At 36.7% G+C, this 23,459-nt stretch overlaps 1 protein-coding gene across 9 annotated transcripts in view; it reads right to left on the reverse strand.

Annotated features, from left to right (window-relative positions):
• GPATCH8 (G-patch domain containing 8) overlaps nt 1-23,459 on the reverse strand; it is a 96,369-nt gene that overhangs the window by 57,874 nt on the left and 15,036 nt on the right. For 3 of the 9 annotated variants that reach the window (XM_012786736.2, XM_075994616.1, XM_075994615.1), the window contains exons 2-4: nt 13,972-14,046; nt 7,142-7,159; nt 4,687-4,759 (exon numbers count right to left, since the gene is read on the reverse strand). Coding sequence is in view for 2 of the 9 variants with exons in the window: in XM_012786732.2 (XP_012642186.2) it covers nt 4,687-4,759; nt 13,972-14,046 (148 nt within the window). In the remaining 7 variants the exon portion in view is untranslated. Of the gene's footprint in view, nt 1-4,686; nt 4,760-7,141; nt 7,160-12,916; nt 12,952-13,971; nt 14,053-23,459 lie in introns of those variants that run through there. The other 6 variants (XM_012786733.2, XM_075994614.1, XM_075994618.1 and 3 more) reach the window with 4 other exon arrangements.

Raw genomic sequence — 23,459 nt, forward strand, 5'->3', positions numbered from 1 at the left:
GCACCCAGGCTATAATGCAGTGGTGTAATCATAGCTCACCGTAGTCTCAAACTCCTGGGCTCAAGCAACCCTCCTGCTTCAGCCTCCCAAGTAGCTGGGACTACAGGTGGGTGCCACCACACCAGGCTAAGTTTTCTATTTTTGTAGAGAAGGGTATCTTTTTCTTGCTCAGCCTGGTCTTAACTCCTGAGGTCAAGCGATCCTCCCGCCTTAGCCTCCCCAAATGCTAGTATTACAGGAGTGAGCCAGTCCAGATCTTATATTTCTAAATGTTGTCAACACACCGTCTTCATACCCTATACCAACTACTTTTACACAAAAATAAATGAGAATCCCTACTTTCAAGGAGCTTGAAGCAATCTGTCAACTAAATATTCAGAATGATCACATACTTCATTTTAAGCATGAAAGGAATATATAGAAGTAAAACATGGTCCTTGATCTCAAGAAACCTTCAAAGGTCTATTCAGTTAAAAAAAGCAAGACTTGGGGGCCTGGAAAATAAACTCGAACATCAGGAATCATATCTTATTCACTCTGTCTGTCTTACGCTATTAATGCCTGGTATAAGTAGAATATATTGTTTTGTCAGTAAATATTTGCTGGTTGTCTAAATGTATTGATTGAATCTTCTAGATAGGGTGAAATATGAAATAACATCAGAACCCATACATTTTTCCCAGGGGCTCAGCTTTTGTTTGCGACCAAAGAAGGAGCCATGTCATCAAATAACCCTTAGACAAGGTAACAAAGAAAGCTCAGGCACCGTTCCTGGGCTACATCTACTGACTAAATGTATTTTATAGCAAAATAAAGATTTGGAGCTACAGTCCATTATATTTCAAAGCTGCCAGGAGGTTATAAAACAATTTCCAGAACCGAATCCAGTCTAACTGCCACAAAATACAACTATCACTTACTGTTGCTTAATTCTAAATTAAACACATCTTTTGCCTCTACAATAAGCAATTGTCCATAATATTTCACAATAACAGGGCTTTATGTTGTTTCCTTCAGATACCTTGTCAATATATCTTTTCTACTATAGGTCTTTTATTTTTTTAATACTATCATTAATCTGCCATATACAATAGAAGTTCTTTTCTTAAAACTTCTAAGATATTTAATAAATACTAAGGGAGAACAAAAGGTAATTATAAGAAAATTTGGCTAGGTGTGATGGCTCACACCTATAATCCAAGCACTTTGGGAGGCCAAGATGGGAGGATCACTTGAGCCCCGGAGTTCAAGACCAGCCTAAGCAAGAGTGAGACCCTGTCTGTACAAAAAAGAGAAAAGTTAATGGCATCACATAAGCCCAGGAATATGAGGTTGCAGTGAGCTACGGTGATGCCACTGCACTCTAGCCCAGGAGACAGAGAAAGACCCTATCTCAAAAAAAAAAAAAAGAAGGAAGGAAGAGAGGAAGGGAGGAAAAGTTCAAGTACAAAAATAAACCCAGTTTTCAAGGTATAATTTTATATCCTCTGACAGATAACTTCATTCCGAGCCAGCATGCCCTATTCCCCAATCTATCCAGTGACTAGATACATGCACTGGAGCCCCAAGGACTGGAACTGTTTGCAAAAGGTTTGCATGAATGGAAATAATTTTTAAAACTTTGACAAAAAACCCCAAAGAGACTAGATTTAAATTTTAGTAGATGCTTGCATGTTATATATGTTAGAGAGTCCTAAACTCAAATAAATGCAAAGAACATACAAAGCGTAAGCCTAGAAATTACATGCAGTGACTAGTTTACAAAATACCAAGAAGGCATTATCACTTACACTGGGAGCAACAGGACTTTCCTTGGTGGTTATTTATAGCAAAGGTTTAATACAGTCAAAGAAATCTGTCATAAATTGCCTCAATATGCCATAAATGTGGTTATATTCTAGGTCAAATCATGTGGGTGTTACAGAAAGAGCTACATGAAAGAAACCAGTATGATGCCTGTATACTGTTGAATCTGACACTAAGAAATAGCGAGCCATTTATAAAACAAACTTGACCATTAATATTGGAAACAGAATAAGGTTCCATTCTTTTTGAAAGGTAAAGAGCCATTTAAAACAGATGGACTTCATACCAACAAAGTGAATATACTTAACACTACTGAACTGTACATTTAAAAATAGTTAAGAAGGTAAATTCTGTTATCTTTTTAACCACAATTTTTTAAAAATCTTCAAATATGCTTCAAATTTCTCTTGTATTTTTCCTTTTTTTTTTTTGGAGACAGAGTCTTGCTTTGTTGTCTGGGCTAGAGTGAGTGGCGTGGCATCAGCCTAGCTCACAGCAACCTCAAACTCCTAGGCTCAAGCAATCCTCCTGCCTCAGCCTCCCAAGTAACTGGGACTACAGGCATGCGCCACCATGCCCGGCTAATTTTTTCTTTCATTATTAGTTGACTAGCTAATTTTTTCTATTTTTAGTAGAGACGGGGTCTCGCTCTTTCTCAAGCTGGTCTCGAACTCCTGAGCTCAAGGAATCCTCCTGCCTCAGCCTCCCAGAGCTAGGATTACAGGTGTGAGCCACTGCACCTGGCCATTGTACTTTTTTTTTTTTTTTGAGACAGAGTCTCACTTTGTTGTCCAGGCTAGAGTGAGTGCCGTGGCGTCAGCCTAGCTCACAGCAACCTCAAACTCCTGGGCTCAAGCGATCCTCCTGCCTCAGCCTCCCGAGTAGCTGGGACTACAGGCATGCGCCACCATGCCCGGCTAATTTTTTTTTTATATATATATCAGTTGGCCAATTAATTTCTTTGTATTTATAGTAGAGACGGGGTCTCGCTCTTGCTCAGGCTGGTTTTGAACTCCTGACCTTGAGCAATCCGCCCGCCTCGGCCTCCCAAGAGCTAGGATTACAGGCGTGAGCCACAGCGCCCGGCCCATTGTATTTTTAAATGAATAACAGATTTGAGTTATTGAGTGCTTACTATATATGCCCATTACCATATATGTCCATTACCATGCAGGTAAAATATGAATAAAACCTAATTTCTCTTTTCAAGAAGCTCAAAGCTTAAAGAGAACCAAAATTCTAAAGTCTTCTTAAAAACAAAAATTAGTAACAACTTTGGATCATCCAAAATAGGTGAGTATCCATTTACCTATCCTTTCTTAAAAACTCTCTCCCCCACCCCCTCCCTCTCTGCAAGTTCTAGTTGTACTCTGAAGTCTCTGATGCTTAAACTGAAAAGTCTTGGGATTCAAACAGATTTGCTAGCCCTTATGAAATTCACCCATCCTGTGTGGCTAAACAAAGAGAGTAACAATCAACAATATTCCTGGGCATCCTTGAATAGAATGGGTCTTTCAAACTGGAGGGAAGAGTAAATTTAGTCTCATGACCTCCTTCTGAGCAATCATCTCCACTCAATTCAATACAATCCAACTATGCAAAACACTGGGACACATTATATTTAAAAACCATCTCTATTTCAATCCTGGTTACCCTATCTCTTTTCTGGACTCCATAAAATCTGTGGTCTATGCTATATAAATTGTTCTTAGTCATATAGTATTCTTCGTATTGCTTGCAAAGAGTCCTTGTGCCACTTGGAAAACAAGTTTAAAGCTAATCAAATCTATCTCCCCAAAAGAATAGGTTATTGCTTAGTAATAAATATTCCATCAAAATATATTTATTGAGCATCTCCTGTGTGTCACCACTGAACAGAATTTGCAGCAGTACAATTTTAAAAGTACAATTTTAATGACTGAAATATCCTATTTCATGCCTTGTCTGCTTGTTCATCTTAACATACTGGTATTGATTAGACTTCCACATTCAAATTGTGAAAATCCATTTCCAAAATTCAAAAAATTAGTCAACAGCACACCTCTCCCCAAAAGTCCCCTTAAACAATGAGACCTTCCATGACCAGATGTATATAAAGGCACAATGATTCCCCATCATTTCTGAGGTAGCAGTCACATCACATCTGCAAAAAACAAACAGTATCTCTTCAATTTGAGAGAGCTAAAAGTGAATGTAGTTGGTTGGTTTCCATCCAACAAAGAAGTCAGAAGCAGAAATATTAGTATTCTGTTTTTATCCAAATGACTGGTACAGTTAAACGGAATAATAAATACAATGGAAACTTTAAGCCATACATTTTCCAGAGCTTGATCTGAACCCTAGAAATGGCTCCTCTGCTCCGAGAGTTCTAGGAAAGCTCTGCTTTCATTTATTTCTCCAGTGGGTTAATTTTCACTAAAGAGCGAAAGAGCCGGGGCAATCACCAGCTTCGAGGAGAATTTAGAAGGATGAAAGTTAAAATCTGCTGTTGAATGATTCTCTTTATAATACTGAAGCCACAATACAACATCACTAAATGGCACAAAGAAAGCACATTCTGATACTATGTATTCCTTTTACTCCACCCATCTATCACTTCCACCAAAAAAATTTAAAACAGGTTGAGCCACACAAAATATGTTCGACTTGAAAGTTTTAATGACATAGCAGCTTACTCTTGCACATTACTGGCAAATATGGAGGTTTAACAGAGACTTAAAATATGGCTATAGGAAAAATAGACTATTCTAGGGAGGAAAAGGCAGGGGGGAAAAACCCAAACACTTTTAAAAAAGACAACAAATAAACTCAGGTATAAGATCTGAATCAGAAATATAGTTTTCTTTCTTTCTTTTTCTTTGGTAAATTTTAAAAACTTACCCTGAAGAGATTTTCCCAATCCCTGGCCCAGCTTCCACCCATGTTTCTGGAGTAAGCGGTGTCCAATATTATCCTGACAGATAGAACAGAGAGACAAACCAAAAATATTCCAATAATATATTCTTCCCTTCCTAGTGACATTTAAACAAGTGATGAGCAAGAGATAATTCTACAAATATGCATGCAAAAGGTGCTAATAATAGGGTAAAATGTGCCCAATAAAAGGGACATTAATGTAAAAAGAAATGCTGGCTAGTATTTTATATGGAAAGAACATATGGGGGTAAGGGTCCTTTCTGATGGTGTGCTGGGCAACTTTTATACATAACACTTTAAAAAGGAGAAAAAAGGGAAGGGGAAAAGGGTAGAATACATTTATGAAGTTTTAAAACTAACATTAAAATGCATAAGATCAAGGTACTTAATACAGTCATATCCACCACCTAAACAGCACCACTTTAAGATTTTTTTTTTTTTCAAAAAGAAAATCTACATTGTGTTTTAGTTATTTTATGTGTCAGGCTTTCATGATACATAGGAAGGTGTAAGTGTAAGACTGCCCCACCACTAGAAATGAAAAAACAATCAGAGCAAAATCCAGGCTAGACTTGATTGGTTTTTTTATATATATAAATATATATAATATAAATATTTAACTAGCATGCAGCCAATATTAAACTGAAAAAACAGTGAGGTTAGTAAAACAAGAAATTAAGTTGATTAAACAGAAAAATAAAATGAGCTCAAGCACAGACTGAGTGATGCATTTCAACATGTAGTCTAACAAAAATGCTAAGATGTTAGAATGAAACAGGCCTAGCAATAAGTTAACAGTAAAGAACCATTAGTGCATGTAGGGGGGAAAAACCAACATACATAATGTCTCATCTTCCCAGGAGGACACTGGAAAAGGCATTTCAATGTAAATTGTATGAAAAAAACACCAGAAACAACAATTAAATATCAGCGTTTATTTAAGGGGTTAAGGTATCAAAAACATCTGCAGCCCTTTGTCCAAGTCTTTGCTTTTTATAGTTATTGTGAAGCACCAAGAAGATAAAGCTAAAACAACTACTGTTAACAGAAAAAGTGTTAACAGAGAAAATGTCATCCAAAGGCAACACTGAAAAATCCCAAACACAAAGTATTCTGTATGTATTAAAATGTAATTTATAGTATAATCTAGTATCACCATTTGAAAATTAAGCTAACAAAACCACAAATCTCTGCATTAAAACCAAGTATCTCAGCCTAGCCATACTGGCCCATGCCTGTTATCCTAGCACTTTGGGAGGCTCAGGCAAGAGGGTCACTTGAGGCCAGGAATGTGAAGCTGCAGTGAGCTATCATGATGCCACTGCACTTTAGCCCAGGCAACAGAGCAAGACCCTGTCTCAAACAAAACAAAACCCTAAGTATCTTTCATATTAAACTGTCTTCCAATTCCATACTCAATGATAAAATGCTCTCTGATGTCACAGAGGAAAAACATCATTTTACTGTGATTTTCTCTGACAGAGAGTTAGAAGACTATTAAGCCTGCCCAATGCTTTGTGTTTTTTGGTTTTTTTTGTTGTTGTTGTTTTGAAAAAAGGACAAGTTTATTATGGCATGCAAACTAGAAAACCAGGATGAGCAGGTGATTATTTCATCACTGGGGGGAAAATCAGGACACTTTGTAAAAAACAAAAAGTAAAGGCAAAGTATAATGAAAAATTTGTTTTTAAAATAAAACATTATTTTTAAAATATATATATAATCATCATAGAGCAAAAAGTTCACTACAAATTATTTCTGCTAAGAACTGAAATAATTAGCAACATTATGGTACGTGTAATCCCAAGTGATGACTTCTACATTATTAGACATCACAAAAATTTAATCCAACAGTGTTGCAGCTGCTAATGCTTCATGCTTTCTCCTCTCCCAATTGAACTGCTAGTAAAAGCATTCCCTTATTTAGTGTCTTAACTATTTACAAATAACTTCATTATTAAAAAAAGATTAAAAGTCTTAATATAAGTTAGCAGAAAATGGAAAAGTAAAGAAAGAGGCCCTTATTTTACTACTATGAAAACAAACTTACCTGTACATAAAATCCTTATTTCATATCATAATTCCTACAACTGAGTAATTCTGGAAAGGATAGGGATAGCAAAATGATTCTAAGAGCATATGGTTGATTAAGTTATTGTTTGATCTCTTAACAGACTAATGTTGTAACTATACTTGGCATGAAGATTTAGATATTAAACAATGCTGACAAAAATTGTTGCTCCCACCCCATTTTGGTTTTGGTTTTTTGTTCTAAAGAAAACTCTATCTTTCACTAAGTGGAGATGAGACATTATGCTGACTGTGTTATATTATGAATGCACTAAAATAAACAGACAGATGAAGCAGTATGCTATTTCCAAAAGCAGTGCAAGTGGAGTGAAAGCATTTCCATACGAACCTGGCTTTAAAAACTGGGCTGTCAAAAGAACAGTTAAATGTAACACAAAGTAAGAAACTGTCCAATCACTAATGGTCGTTTTTTTTTTTTTGTCTTGTTTTCAATTCACTGCTTGCAAGTAATGTATTTATTAAAGAAGACTGAAAGCATAAGTAAATTCACGAGTCAAGACCAGCTGAGAGATTCAAGAGCAGCATGTTGTGACTGACAACAGTGAAAGGAAAAGCAAATGTTAAAGGGAGAGGGAGAAAAAAGAAAACTTTAGGGTTATACACATTAGCACCACTTTTACAAAACCACTCAAGAGGATGGCTGTCACCTTTTCAGAAAAAAGCTATTGATACAAAATGGTAATGGCATTTCTCTTCCAAAAGTTTAGGTTAAAACTGTTCTTTAATTAAATCCACTTTCCCAAGTATGAATAGGCATTGAAATGTTGGTGGCTATATTAAAATATTTAACATGCCACTCTAAGCTCTTCTGATTATAATAAAGGCAACAGAAACATCTCCCAGAATCTCTTCCCATCACCAACTTCTTAGAGTAAATGAATGACTAATACAAAAAAATCTGGATCATTCCTATCACTTCAAACTACCTGCCTTTGGAGGAAAAAAGGCAGTTCTGTGACTCTGCAAAAAGGGCTAGTATTCAGTATGGTCCCCTTTCCTACCAAAGAAAAGAAAAAAGGTTTTATAAACACTCATCAAAAACTCAGTAGGCTTAAGGAGGATGGATAACACAAGTAAGACACACCAAAATAACTTATAACAAAGTAGAACAAACCAGACTTGTCTACCTCTGAAATGATGAAAACTTTCACTGCACAACCACAAGGAACTCAATCACCCACTTGTAGAAAATAAGCCATCTATTCTGTTTAGGGTTGTGATTTTTGCCAATTATTCTCATGGATGCTATTTATAACAGTAAGGTGGCACAAGTAACTTTTCGCTCACACAAGTAATTTAGACAATGAGCACTAAATTTACTTCTAAAATAGTAACTAAAAAAATTTTTTTTAAATAGTAACTCTGAAATCAGTCACTATTACCAGTGGTTATAAATCTTTGACTTTTGGTTTTTAAATACAATATATAATCTGGGGTTTAACACATTGCCACACTAGAAAAAATTTTATTTTCCTTGGGGCCATGGTGTTTTATTATAAAAACAGAATAAAAACTTGGAAAACAAAACAATCTGTCATCATTTAATGAAAATGGTTTTTTTGTTTTTATTTTGTTTTTTACTGTTTTCTGTGCTTGCATTATATGCACCTTGAAAAACAGTTCTCCAGGCTACCATGGTAAAGAGAACTGTGACTTACATATGCTTCATGAGACCCTGGGCTCAAAACTAGTGTGAGTTAAGGCAGGGCGCCTTAATCCTAGCACTCTGGGAAGCCAAGGTGGGTGGATCAGCGGGTGGATCGTTTGAGCTCAGGAGTTCGAGACCAGCCTGAGCAAAAGTGAAACCCCATCTCTACTAAAAATAGAAAGAAATTAATTGAACAGCTAAAAATATATAGAAAAAATTAGCCACGCATGACGGTGCATGCCTGTAATCCCAGCTACTCGGGAGGCTAAGGCAGAAGGATTGCTTGAGCCCAGGAGTTTGAGATTACTGTGAGGTAGGCTGATGCCAAGGCACTCTAGCCTGGGTAACAACGTGAGACTCTGTCTCAAAAAAAAACAAAAACAAAAACAAAAGAAAACTAGTGTGCGTTAAATACAACTAACCTGGCAGTTAATGTGTTAATTATAATCTCATACAACCATAAACAACTTATGGAAATTTTTTTCTTTTATAAAGCAATCTGGTTTATAACTAACAAAGATACATGATAGTGGTAGGCTGTTTATAATTTAAATGTAGATGGAAGAATTGTGAGGAAATTCTAATTTTAAATTAATAAGGCAACTGAATTTTGACCAAGAGTGGGAAGCAAAAAGCTGATTTTCTACATAATTCATAAAGAGTTCCCATCTATTTGTTACTCTCTCTGCTCAAGACACCAAAATGGTGGCAGTGTAGTATGTTCTTTAGCTGCAAATGAAGTTTTAATTCTGGTTAAACCACAAAGCTGAGCTGAAAATCTAAACTTTTTTCACCTAGATTACCTCAGTTGGCCTTTATTTATTTTTTTTCTATTTCTGCTCTTAAATGTTACACTTTATCCTTTGTTCCTGTCTATTAAATGTGAAAGAGGGATATAATTTTTAAATGGGAAGACCTTTGAAGGCAAGAAATGTATATTATAAACTAACTATATGCTAAAAATATAATATCAGCAATTAAAAATACCTCATTATTAACTGTTTCAGCTATTCCTCAACATTTTTATTTATTATTTAAATATCAACTAGAAACTTTTCCAGGAACACCTCTCTGCTCCATGAAGTTGTATACCACCAGAGTAACAATGACCATTTTGGTTACAGCACCACCAATTTATATGATGGGAGCCTGCCAAAACACAGATAAAATTTTATTGTATGGAGCTGACTACAAGTTTTTATAGTAGGAAACAAAATATCACATCTCAAGAGAAAACTATACTACAGGTATGTCAATGAATGGATGAATATTAATTCCATACTGAATTTTCTTTTAGTTGACAGCCACATTCAATTTATACCATTTATCCCATTTTCAACAGTGACAAAAATGTAAGTCTCTTGAGTGGATTGTAAGCTTTGCTGATTGTGTATTAAAGATTCTATAAGCAAGAACCAAATGCTACTAGGTGAACCCATGCAAACAACAAGTTGTAAAAAGTCCCAAAACAAAAAAATCTATAGCTTACTACAGATGACACAATGAGGACTAGAGAGAAAAGCCATATAGTAATGCTACACCATTCAGCTCCAAGAAGCACAATATTTATAGTGCAGTCCACATATGGTCACTGCTAAATATCAAATCAGCAGTCTTATAGAGTTACAGTTTGGAACTAATGGAGTCCACAGATCTAAACAGATATGCAACATGACAAAACCCAAATATACAAATACTTCTAAATCCCTAGATGACAAAACTAAACATCAGCGACTGGAGTTTGAAAACTTACACTAATTTTTAAAACCTGTTCCATTAACCTGACAACTATAAATACAGGATTTTGATCAGGTACAGCAAAGACCAACTAATGGCTGATGGGTAGCTGTACTTTCAACTGCAAAAATGGCAACATATTTTAAGTCAATGATGCAGGCATTTTGTCTTCTATGTAGCTTAAAATCATTCTTTCATCTGATTTCTCATCTTCTAAGTCTGATAAAGGTCATGATGGACCATAAATAACATCAACCAATTCTTGAAACTATAATGGAATCCTAGCCTGGACTATGGCTGTAGATCAAGCTTTCTAAATATTTTATCTTTAAGTATGTGGAGGTCAGAATTATATTGGCTAGGACCTAAAAATCTCTTAAAGCAATAATGACTTTTAAAATTCTAGTTCAAAAAGTTTTTGTGATAAGGATAAAATGTTAACACTTTCCAATTTCTCTTTAATTCAGATAATCAAGCTGTCTAGCAATTCTTTCATAATTTTCTTAGAAAGGTGGTCGATTCTTGAGCAGAAATCTTACTGAAAGATATACGGTTGGTTGAAATAGAGAAGGAAAAATAAAACTTTAAAACAAATATTACTAAATACTTTACAAATGATGGATTTTGATGTGTTTTCAACAACTGCCTACTGAAATTGAAATACTTGTATCATCTCACTAACAAATCTAGGCTTTAGAAGTCCACTAAAAGCATAATACATTATTATATCTTTGTTTTTCATTTCCCATCCTGTTGGTTTGCATCAAATTTACCCTACTACAAAACAAAAAGACCTTAATCCTATACTCACAATAACCCTTCACACAGGCATATTCTTGGCACAAACCTGTGCAGAGACTTCCACGGTTACCAGCTGCTGCAGATTACCTTTGTTAAAAAAAAAAAAATGACTAGACCTTTAGCTCCTGCAATGATCTGTAGACTCCCAAAGCTGCATATTTCCAGCCACTTTTGAGTTGCATGCTGTAGCAAAACAGTCAGCACCTCTCAATAGATATTGCTGCAGAGAAAGATTTTGATTCGGCAGACTCTTTACTGTGTTAGAAGCAACGCCATTTCCCCCAAGAACAAAACAGCTCAACATAGCCAGCCAGCCATATAATTCATTATTTACTTATTATTTGGTGGGCATTCCTGAGGTGATAGGGGACTTCTTTTCTTGGAGGGGGCATCAGTGGGGGGAGAGGGAACACTATCCTAATTTTATGCCAACCATTATAGGAGTTTCTTTTAAAACTTTAAATTTTATTAGGTAGCAGAAATAAGATCCTTCCTATCTGTGTGTCCTACTTCTATCTAACACAATGTAGGCTATGAAGTTCCTTCTACAACTACCTAAACTACCACTTCACAAATAATGCATATATTTATTTATTTCAGGAGTAAATTTTAATTAGAAGTATAATATATTAATATAATATACATTTCTAAGCATACATTTATTTATAAGAAAATTAAATATCCAGTCTGAGTACTATACCATTTGCTATTTTAAATGGAAAAGACACACTATTTAATGAATAAGGCATATGTCAATTCTACTCCTATTCATTGAGATTACTCAACAATGATTTTACTCAATCAGACTGTTTCTTTTTGAGACAGTCTCGCTTTGTTGCCCAGGCTACAGTGAGTGCCATGGCGTCAGCCTAGCTCACAGCAATCTCAAACTCCTGGGCTCAAGCGATCCTCCTGCCTCAGCCTCCCGAGTAGCTGGGACTACAGGCATGCACCACCATGCCTGGCTGATTTTTTCTATATATATTAGTTGGCCAATTAATTTCTTTCTATTTTATAGTAGAGTCGGGGTCTTGCTCTTGCTCAGGCTGGTTTCGAACTCCTGACCATGAGCAATCCGCCCCCCTTGGCCTCCCAGAATGCTAGGATTACAGGCATGAGCCACCATGCCCGGCCAATCAGACTGTTTCTGAGTGTTCTTCCTATGATACGTGATGGAAAAAATCCTGGACACTGTGAGAGGTAAAATAGCATTATTCTCATGTGCCACAGGAATGAGTTTTCTAAAAATCTTTCAACATAGCCCTAAAAGAGGGAGTTAAAAATGTTAAATATTTAATTTAGTGGTTTTTAAAAATCTTTGTTGAGTATAGTAATAATGAATACTCGGCTGCAAATTTAGTCTAATTAAATTTCCTGCTACTGTCAAGTCAGCATATCCACAAAACTATAGCTTGTATAAGAATATTAACTAACCATGCACCTGGCACAATATGGTATTGGGGCCTTGCTTCTGACAATTCTGTTCTTAAACTTCGACCACCCAAAAAAATATTTAAAGAGGAAAAATTAAATTATTTTTCAAGTACAAGATACTGATCTAACCTACAGATTTCACTACAAAATTCTGCCTTGTGATAATCCACAAGATAATGTGGAATAAGGCACAAACTTCAGTGATTTTTAAGTTAGCAAAGTGGGCGTGGCATTTTCTCCTTACGTCAAAACACAAAACTGGACATTCAGCAAAACATCAAATGTGAATTCTCCCTCTGCAGCATTATCACATGCGTCATCAAGTACTGCCATGCCTAAGTCTAGCATCATGCCAGCACATTAAGACAGAAAGTACTATATGCAGTGTTCACTGGACCAGAAGGACAGAAATAAGAAGGGGAGTTGGGGGAGAAAGAAACCCTAGAGAAGAAATTAAAAAAAGGCAGACCGTGCAATACAAACCAGATCATGGCTGCTTAGCTAATATGGGCCAACTGCTGTGGAAGAAAAATGTCGAACACCCCAAGTTGTGTAAATTTCTATAAACATCTAAACACACACACAAACACACACAACACCAACCTAATTAGGAACATAAATATATGTTGATCCTTTACTATGTTACAATTTTAAAACAAACACTGTAAGTTAAAATATCTGTGCTCTCTAAATTGCCTTCTTATTTTCCTTAGGAAAAAAAAATAGTGTTTCTTAAAGGGGGAGTGGGGATTGTCTTGACTGTTACAAAGATTAAGATTCCTTCTTAGACTTTTCCCCCATTCAAGTTTTACCAATAACTCAACTGAAACCCTTATAAAATATGTATACAATCACAAATATTAAATGCTGACAATGACAAGTTTAGACATTTTAACAATGGATTGTGTTGTTTTAAAATAATGTATTTTTCAAAATGAAAATGTTCAAAAATTAAGAAGATTTTTAAAAATTAAGAGCCAGGTAAATAAATCTATTTGTTCTACTGCTTGATATCATAGATGTCTAAAACTAAGCAGTGGAAAAGAGAAATAAACAACTTTTGACAAAAACCAGACATTTCTTAAGCTACAGAGACCAAGTTTACCATGTTTCACAAGAGTCTGGTAAATAAAACATATTATTTCTTAACTGTTTCTAATGGAACATTTCATACATGAGTATACCGCCCAGGAAAGGTGAACCTATTATATTAAAGGATCAAAATACATTTCACTCCTTTATTCAATTACAAAAACATTAAACTTAAACTTGCTACCTTTAATAGAATATCAATACAGGCCAAATAGATATTTTTCTATAAAATTCTAATTTGTTTCTAGATTATTTTTGGACTGATTGCTCAACATATTAAATATTAGGTTATATCCAAAACTATATCTGATTACTGTAGGGCATGCAAGAAAATAGCTCTAAACTGTACTATCAGTTACTAATAAATTTTAACTTCATTCACATCAAGTGTCACACGAATACTACCTAACTGGCTAAGACCCAAAATTAAGCACTGATCATCTTACCGATTCTATAGGCTTGTCAAGTGATGCTTGTTCAATTTCCAAGTGTCCTTCTTCATATTGATCAAAGTGATTACCCTGAAAAAGACAACTACAGTTATTTTTTAAAAAATAATTGTAAAATTATTAATATCCTAACCAAACTAGGGGTTATTTTTAACCCTTTTTTAAACCTAAAAGGAGACTCTACAATCATTCTTCAGTAGACAATCAAAACTGCACAGCAAATTCAGACTTTTTAAAAATCTGTAAGAACAACGTATTAGGAGGGTAAGATCTGTAATCTGAACTCTTCTTCCCCTGAAAAGTGTTGAAATTGTAAACCAAGACAATATCAACCATTTGGGATATCAATTCTTTCTCAGACTGACTACATTAGGAACACTGCAGAATCTTAAAAACAAAGGGCCATGCGGTTTTACTTTCATAAACAATATTGTACTGGATTTTTTTTTTTTTTTTGAGACAGTCTCACTCTGTTGCCCAGGCTAGACTGCCGTCACATCACCTTAGCTCACAGCTATCTCAAACTCCTGTGCTCAGGCAATCTCCTGCCTCAGCCTCCCAAGTATCTGGGACTACAGGCATGCACCACCATGCCCAGCTAATTTTTTCTATATATTTTAAGTTGTCCAGCTAATTTCTTTCTATTTTTCAGTAGAGATGGGGTCTCGCTCTTGCTCAGGCTGGTCTCGAACTCCTGCGCTCAAACAATGCGTCTGTCTCAGCTTCCCAGAGTACTAGGATTACAGGCGTAAGCCACGACTCCCGACCTGTACTGAATTTTTTTAAAGGCTGGCAAGAGGATGTATTGAATTTTTAATACTAAAGAAAATAAGTCACAATAGAAGAATGCAAATAAAATCTATAATACTGTTCAATTGATAACATTATTTTTAACTAAAACTGCTAAAACATTCAACTTAAAATGATCAATTGCTACCACTCAGGTTTTCAAGGAATTAAAAAACAACCTCTCAACAGTTTCCAAATGCAACTATTCTTCAAGATGATCTACCAAGCAAGATAAACATGCCTGTATAATGCAACATTTGGTCATAATCAAGCAAGCTGTCACTTAACTCAAATATGTCAAAACAGTTTAACAAATAGGTGCAGGCCATTCACAGTGGTTCATGCCTGTAATCCTCGACTCTGGGAGGCTGAGGCAGGAGGATTCCTTAAGCTCAGGAGTTCAGGACCAGCCTGAGCAAAAGCAAGACCCCATCACTACTAAAAATAGAAAAATTAGCCAGGTGGTGGTTCACAACTGCAGTCCCAGCTACTCAGGAGGTTAAGGCTGGAGGACTACTAGAGTACAGGAGTTGGAGGTTGCAGTGAGCTACAATGACACAACTGCACTCTACCTAGAGTGACAGAGTAAGACTCTGTCTCCAAAACAAAAAAAAAAAACCCAAATGATAGGTATAGAACGAACGATAGGTATAGAATGATAAGGTATAGAAAGAACTAGGAAGTTCTTTCTAATCATGGTTTTCTCAGATCTCCCTGCTTCACTAGGAAGGAATAGGTCATAATGTGACTTTACACTGAAATACTGATTTTCTGGTTCCATTGTTGTTACAAAGTAGAGGGCATGAAGATTTGTGGGTCCCAAATTGACCTAAGTCAAGATAGTAAAGATGTCAGTCTTTCAGTCTAGCCTAAATTAATTCAGTGTATGGAATGAAATGATAATTTGATAAACCTAATAAAGTTACTCTGCTTTTTCAAGTAAAATTAAAATTCTAGCTGAAGAAATGAAAGTTGATAGAGAGCACTAACATATAATTTGCCACATTTTATCATAAATATTAGGTCTCCCTCACCAGACTATGAAATCCTTAAGGACAAGAACTGAGTCTTGTTTATCTCTTATAAACCTAATAACTTAATATGGTGGCTAAACATTAGAGGACAATTAAGTACTAAAACTGTGTGGTAGTGATGAAGTATATTTCTGGAACTATTAGGTTACTGAGTATGAAATGTCCAATTTCCTTAAGTACTAAGTTTGACAGTTACTATCTCTGACATTTCAATTTGACACTTCTTGTTTTATTTTTATTATGAAGGTATATCCTCAGTCTTTCAAATGCACTCACTGTTTGGCTTGTGATTATCTTTCAAAATTTTTATAGAGCAACTTCTGTGATCATGAATAAGTAAAAACTTGGTGTTATTTTCAAATATGAATTCCACTGTGGAACCAATGCAGTGCAGACAGCTGGACATATCAACGAAGCGTTTGAGAAGGATGTGGCTAATGAACGCACAGTACATCAATGGTTTGAGAAGTTTCGTTCTGGTGATTTTAATCTTGAAAATGAGCCACGTGGGAGACCTGACACCAAGGTGGTTAATGATGATCTGAAAGTTGTAGTGGAAGTGAATCCATCTCTACCTATGCGTGAATTAGCAGCAAGGTTTGACATTACTATTCCAACAAAATTGGACCATTTGAAACAAATCAGCAAGGTAAGGATAATGGATAGATGGGTTCCGCATGAATTAAATGAGCATAAGAAGAGAAATAGTCTCAAAGCTTGCCTTTCCTTGCTGTCACGACATACAGGCAAACCATTTCTACACCGTATTGTTATGTGTGATGAAAAGTGGATTCTTTTTGACAATTGCAAGTGTTCAGCACAATGGTTAGATAAAGATAAAGTGCCAAAACATAGTCCAAAACCAAATATTCATCAAAAAAAGCTAATAGTGTCTGGTTGGTGGTCCAGCATTGGTATTATCCACTACAGCTTCATGAAATCTGGTCAAGCGATTACAGCTGATGTCTATTGCAATCACTTGGATGAAATGATGAGGAGGCTTGTTATAAAGCAGCCGAAACTAGGCAACAGAGACAGGCCAATCCTCTTGCAAGACAATGCTGGACCATATAGAGCACAAACAATGCTGCTCAAACTATGGAGGCTAGACTTGGAAGCTGTCATCCACCATATTCACCAGACCTTGCACCAGGTGACTACCAATTCCTCCAGGCTTTGGACCACTTCTTGCAAAGAAAAATATTCAATTCTCAACAAGCTGTGGAAAACACCTTTTGCAATTTCATCACCACTTGCTCTCTAGGTTTCTTTACCGCTGGCATAAGATGGCAAAACTGTGTCAATAGTTTGACAGTTTGATGTGCTCATTCTTTAATAGTACTGCTTCCTGTTTAAGATGTAATAAACTAAACTTTTGATTTGAAATTGGACGTTTCATATTTAACGACCTAATAGATGGTGGTGGTGATGGTTGTACAATATTGTTAATGTACTTAATGCCACTGAACTGTACACTTTAAAAAAAAGGGAGGGGTCTCACTATGTTGACCAGGCTGGCTTCAAACTCATGGGTTCAAGTGATCCTCCTGTCTCATCCTGGGACTATAGGCATCGCACCACCATGAATGACTTGAACTGTATACTTTTAAATGGTTAAAACAGGTCAGGCACAGTGGCTCATGCCTGTAATCCCAGCACTTCAGGAGGCCAAGGCAGGAGAAACACCTGAGGCCAGGAGTGTGAGACGAGCCTGGGCAACATAGCGAAGCCCCATTTCTACAAAAAACAGAAAAATTAGTTGGGTATGGTGATGAATGCTAGAAGTCTCAGCTACACGGGAGACTGAGGCAGGAGTATCACTTTAGCCCAGAAGTTTGAGGTTACAGTGAGCTATGATGATGCCACTGCACTCTAGCATGGGTGACCGAGCAAGACCCCTGTCTCGGGAAAAAAAACCCAAAAATCCCAAAAGCAAAAACTAAAAAAGAAATCTTAAGTATCTGATTTTAGTGATGGCAGCAGACTTTTAAAAGCCTATAAAGAAATAGTCCACAAATAAGCTGGGCATGGTGGCTCATGCCTGTAGTCCTAGCCTACCAGGGAGGCTGAGGCCAGAGGACCGCTTGAGCCAAGAAGTTCAAGATTACAGTAAGCTATTGTGGAGGGGAAGGACATACCTCTAACCCTTGCTAGGGAGAGGCAAAGATATAAAATGCAACCAAAATGTTTGTACTCTCATATTTTCTTGAAATTAAAAAAAAAAAGATTACAGGAAGCTATGATCGAACCTCTGCACTACAGCCTGAGTGACAGAGACCCTGTCTCTAAAAGAAAGAAAAAAAAAGGTACAAATAATCATAATGAACTTTGTGAATTGAGAGACTGCTTACCAACATTTATGTATCTGTTTGATTTGTCCTAATAAATAAGCCAATTAGCTACATTTGAAAAATGTAAAAGCTGTTTATATTTTTCACTGATTAAAACATACCCTTTTAGGCCGGGCGCTGTGGCTCACGCCTGTAATCCTAGCTCTTGGGAGGCCGAGGCGGGCGGATTGCTCAAGGTCAGGAGTTCAAAACCAGCCTGAGCAAGAGCGAGACCCCGTCTCTACTATAAATAGAAAGAAATTAATTGGCCAACTGATATATATATGTAAAAAATTAGCCGGGCATGGTGGCGCATGCCTGTAGTCCCAGCTACTCGGGAGGCTGAGGCAGAAGGATCACTCAAGCCCAGGAGTTTGAGGTTGCTGTGAGCTAGGCTGACGCCACGGCACTCACTCTAGCCTGGACAACAAAGTGAGACTCTGTCTCAAAAAAAAAAAAAAAAAAAAAAAACATACCCTTTTAAAAATTAGGAAACACAACACTAAATCACAAAGAAATAAACACCTATCACCCAAAAGAAGTAATTTTCATTTAATACATCTTTTTTTTTTCTTTCAGACAGAGTGTTGCTTTGTTGCCCAGGCGAGAGTAAGTGTCATGGCATCAGCCTAGCTCACAGGAACCTCAAACTCCTGGGCTCAAGCAATCCTACTGCCTTAGCCTCCTGAGTAGCTGGGACTATAGGCATGTGCCACCATGCCCGGCTAATTTTTTCTATATATATTAGTTGGCCAATTAATTTCTTTCTATTTATAGTAGAGATGGGGTCTCGCTCTTGCTCAGGCTGGTTTTGAACACCTGACCACGAGCAATCCGCCCGCTTCAGCTTCCCAGAGTGCTAGGATTACAGGCGTGAGCCACCGCGTCCAGCCCATTCAATACATCTTTGATCTGAATTCTTTAAACTGGTTATCACCCATTCTAAGTCCTATTTTTATTAGTAACTCACTGTATGACATCAAGCAAATCACATCATATTTTTCATTCTGCCTTTATTTATAAAGTGAAGAACTTGAACTAGGCCCCCTTTTTGTTTTTTGACAGTCTCACTGTTGCCTGGGCTAGAGTGCCATTGCATCAGCCTAGCTCACAGCAACCTCCGACTCCTGGGCTCAAGCAATCCTACTGCCTCAGCCTCCCAAGTAGCTGGGACTACAGGCATGCACCACCATGCCCAGCTTAGGCACTCTTTTATGTCATTTCTTGGTCTAAAATTCCACAAATTTGTAGATTTATGCTGAATTAAATTAAACTTACCCTATAGAAAAAGGCTAATTGACTGTTTTAAAGTTAACACAAAAACATTAAGACCATCAACTCCTACACAAAAGCAAAATGTTAACCACAACGGAAGTAATCTTTGGTACTAAAGCATAAAACATTTTCTACCTAGCCCCAAAATAATTGCAGCCTCATCACAATGACATAAAAACCAACTAAAAGTAAACAAAAAACTAGGTAATTTTGGGTTTGGTAATGACTCTTAGATACCAAAGGCACAATCGAAGAAAGAAAGAAGTGATAAGCTAGACTTCATTAAAATTTAAAACTTATGCTCTGCAAAAGACATTGTCAAGAGAATGAGAAGACAACTCAGTCTGGCAGTTTCTTACAAAACTAAACATTTTTACCATACAACCCAGCAATCATACTCCTTAGTATTTACCCAAAGGAGTCGAAAACTTATGTCTACACAAAAACCTGCACACAGACATTTGTAACAGCTTTATATGTTCATAATTGCCAAAACTTGGCAGCAACCAAGGTGTTCTTCAGTAGGTAAATGGATAAACTGTGATACGGTCAATGGAATATTATTCAGCACTAAAATGAAATGAGCCATCAAGCCATGAAAAGACATGGAGAAAACTTGGTTACATATTACTAAGCTAAAGATGACAATCTGAAAAGGCTACATACATACTATGATTCCAAATATATGACATTCTGAAAAAAGGCAAAACTATTGAAACAGTGAAACAATAAGTGGTTGCCAGGGATCTGAGAGGAAGAAGGGATGAACAGGTGAAGCATGGGGGATTTTAGGACAGTGAAACTATTCTCTATGATACTATAGTGATAGATAAATGTCATTATACATTTGTGAAAACCCATAGAACTATGACACCAAGAGTGAACCCTAATATAAACTGTGGACTTTGGCTGATAATGATGTGTCAATGTTGGTTCATGTACTGTAACAAATGTATCGTAACAAATGTACAGGATGTTGATGATGGGGAAGGCTGTGCCTCTGAAGGGGGGAACACTCTGTATTTTGAGGTCAACTTTGTTGTGAACCTAAAACTACTTGAAAAATTAAAATCTATGTATTTTTTAAAAGTAAACAACACAAAAGTTAATAATTAGAATAAACCCATATTCAACATCTTTAAAGCATTTCTTCCAAACAGCATGTCCACTTTAAAACTTTACTACATTCCATTGTGAGCATATACCAAAAAAAGAAAAAAAGAAAAAAAAAAAAATAAAAAAAAATAAAACTTTACTACAAAACTTTAAAGTAACAAACTGATCAATAATAGTTAGCTCTCTAAGGAATGAAATGGAGAAAGGCAGGCTTTCATTTTTTACTTGTAACAATGTAGCCTGAACTTTTAACAATATCCTCGTTTACATTTGTGTTGTTTTTAACTATATATTTTAGCCAGGAGCAGTGGCTCACACCTATAATCCTAGCACCTTGGGAGGCTGAGAGTGGAGGATCACTTAAGGCCAATACGAGCCTTGGCATGATAGTGAAACCCTGTCTCTAAAAAAATAGAAAAATTAGCCAGGTGGGGTGGTGCATGCAAGTCCCAGCTACTCCGGAGGCTGAGACAGGAGGATCACTTGAGCCCAGGAGTTGGAGGTTACAGTGAGCTATGATAGAGCCACTGCACTCCAGCCTAGGTGGCACAGCAAGACCCCGTCTCCAGAAGGAAAAAAAGAAAAGAAAATTGATACAGAGATTAACTCACAAATTCACAAAGGCTTCTTCTTAGTCCCATATTCCCACCACCATAGTATACAAGACCAAAAGACTTAAAAAAGAATAACCTTGCCTCCATAATTCTGAAACAATATTCTCTATAGAAAGCAGAATTAGCCAGGTGAAGTTGCTCACACCTGTAGTATCAGCTACTTGGGAGGCTAAGATGGGAGGACTGCTTGGGGCCAGGAGTTTAAGACCAGCCTGGGTAGCAAGATCCCATGGTCTAAAAATAATATTAATAGATAAAAACTTTTTTAAAAAGAAAGCAGAATTAGTCAATCTTCTAGTTATAAAAGACAATGAAAAACTGAACTGTTACAGACTGGAGGAGACAAAGAAGAAATAACTAAATGCAATCAATGTGGAATCTTGGATCCTAGAATAAAAAAGACATTATTAGAAAAACTGGTAAAATTCAAATAAGGTGTGTGGTTTAGTTAATAAACTCTGTACCAGAGTTAATTTCCTAGTTTTGATAATTGTATTATTGTTATTGTATGGGTATTGCAGTAAGGGAAGATGGGCGAGTGGAATTCTCTACTGTTTTTGCAATTATTCTATAAATCTAAAATTACTTTGAAACAAAAACTTTCTAGATATGAATAATCTTCAAGACATATTATTAAGAGGGAAAAAGGGCCAGGTGAGGTGGCTCATGCCTATAATCCTAGCAGTCTGGCAGGCCAAGGCTGGAGGATTGCTTGAGGCCAGGAGTTGGAGACCAGCTAAGCAAGAGTGAGACCTGTTCTCTACTGAAAATAGAAAAATTGAGCCCAGGAGTTTGAGGTTGCAGTGAGCTATAATGACACTACTGCACTCTAGTCCAGGCAATGGACGGTGGGGGGGGGGGGGTGTGTGTCAAAGTGCTGGTAAATGTGCTTGCATGCTACCCTCTGTGAGATGGTAAAGGTAGAGAATGTTTGTATATGGATAATGCATCTGTGAAAAAAACTCCCCTCTCCACCAATTGGAAATAGTGGTTGTCTTTGAGAAGGGTAACTAAGTGGTTTACTTTCCACTCTGAATTCCTTTTGTCTCTTTTGAATGTTATACTGGAAAAGCAAAAAGAAGAGGAGGAAGAAGGAAAACGTTGATTTCAAACTCCTAGCTCACAACTACAGTAGTAGTAATGATGATGATGTGGTGGTAATAATATTTTATTTCTTGACTCCCCACCAGCCCCCCCAAAATTTTTAAGTCATTCTGATGAACTTAGATTTATTAGGATCATTCTTTCTAAAAACAGCATGACATCTCAGCAAAACAGGCCTCAAGGCAGGATCGCAGCAAGAGATTTGGAAATCACAGGAATAGAAAAATAATATAGACGTAGAAATAATTGAGATGGAGACAAAGTGCAGTTTAAAGTGATGGGGGAGTCAGGGGTCCTCCAGCATTTCCATGAGCTGTGAGGCCCGAGTGAAATCCCTCATCAATATTTACTGTTACAGCAAATAGTTGTCTTTTGTTAAAGAACTAACGTGTACAGCTCATTCTTTGAGGTTTCCAGGGGAACCTTACCCAATTCTGTCTTACAAGAATAGATGGTTACAAAATTTTTCTAGGATAATGTTAAGCCCTAAGTTAGAAACAGACCTAGCTGAGCATACAAATTAAAGATAAAATGTATAAAATGAGAACACTGAGTCTGTGTACTACTCTAATCTACTTCTTCTAAACACAGAGACATGTAGTCAGGAGTAAAGCAGGAATAGCCTTGAAGTTTAAGATAGTTCCAGCTGCATGTTATCTGCTGGGCAGGCATTTTAATCAGCTTCTCTGCCAAGGACCCAAACCGAGCTTCTACCTTGCAAAAAAGCTCAAGGCAATGGCCAGCAGCAAAGAAGAAATGTTTCTGTGCAGACACACCCCCTTTACAATGCCTGTCTTTGTTGGAAGCAGCTTCTATTCTGTGAACATGTCCACACATTCCTTCAAGGCAAAGCCCTGCAAAACTCCTGAAACCTTTCACGTCTCTTAGCCTGTTTTCCCAACAACATCTGAATATCCGAAGGCCTGGACAGGATTTGAAGTTTTTGCCACTGCTTTACCTTGCTTTGAAAACCTCACTTAGATCTCTAGAAGCCCTTTAGAGCTAGATAATCATATAACGTACCATACAAATGAGGGCAGTTTGAGAGTAAAAAGGGGTGCTAATGGTAATTATTCCAGGACAAAATGCATAAACCAAAACACATGGTCATCCTAGTAAAAATTCACAGATCCTATGTTAGAGCATTCCTAAAATTTAGTCTTAATGATGACTACTTGGAACATTTTTTCCATTATCTAAATCAACTCTTCCTTTGTCAATAG

Source organism: Microcebus murinus, chromosome 18 (genome assembly GCF_040939455.1).
Source record: "Microcebus murinus isolate Inina chromosome 18, M.murinus_Inina_mat1.0, whole genome shotgun sequence".
Classification (NCBI taxonomy): Eukaryota; Metazoa; Chordata; class Mammalia; order Primates; family Cheirogaleidae; genus Microcebus; species Microcebus murinus.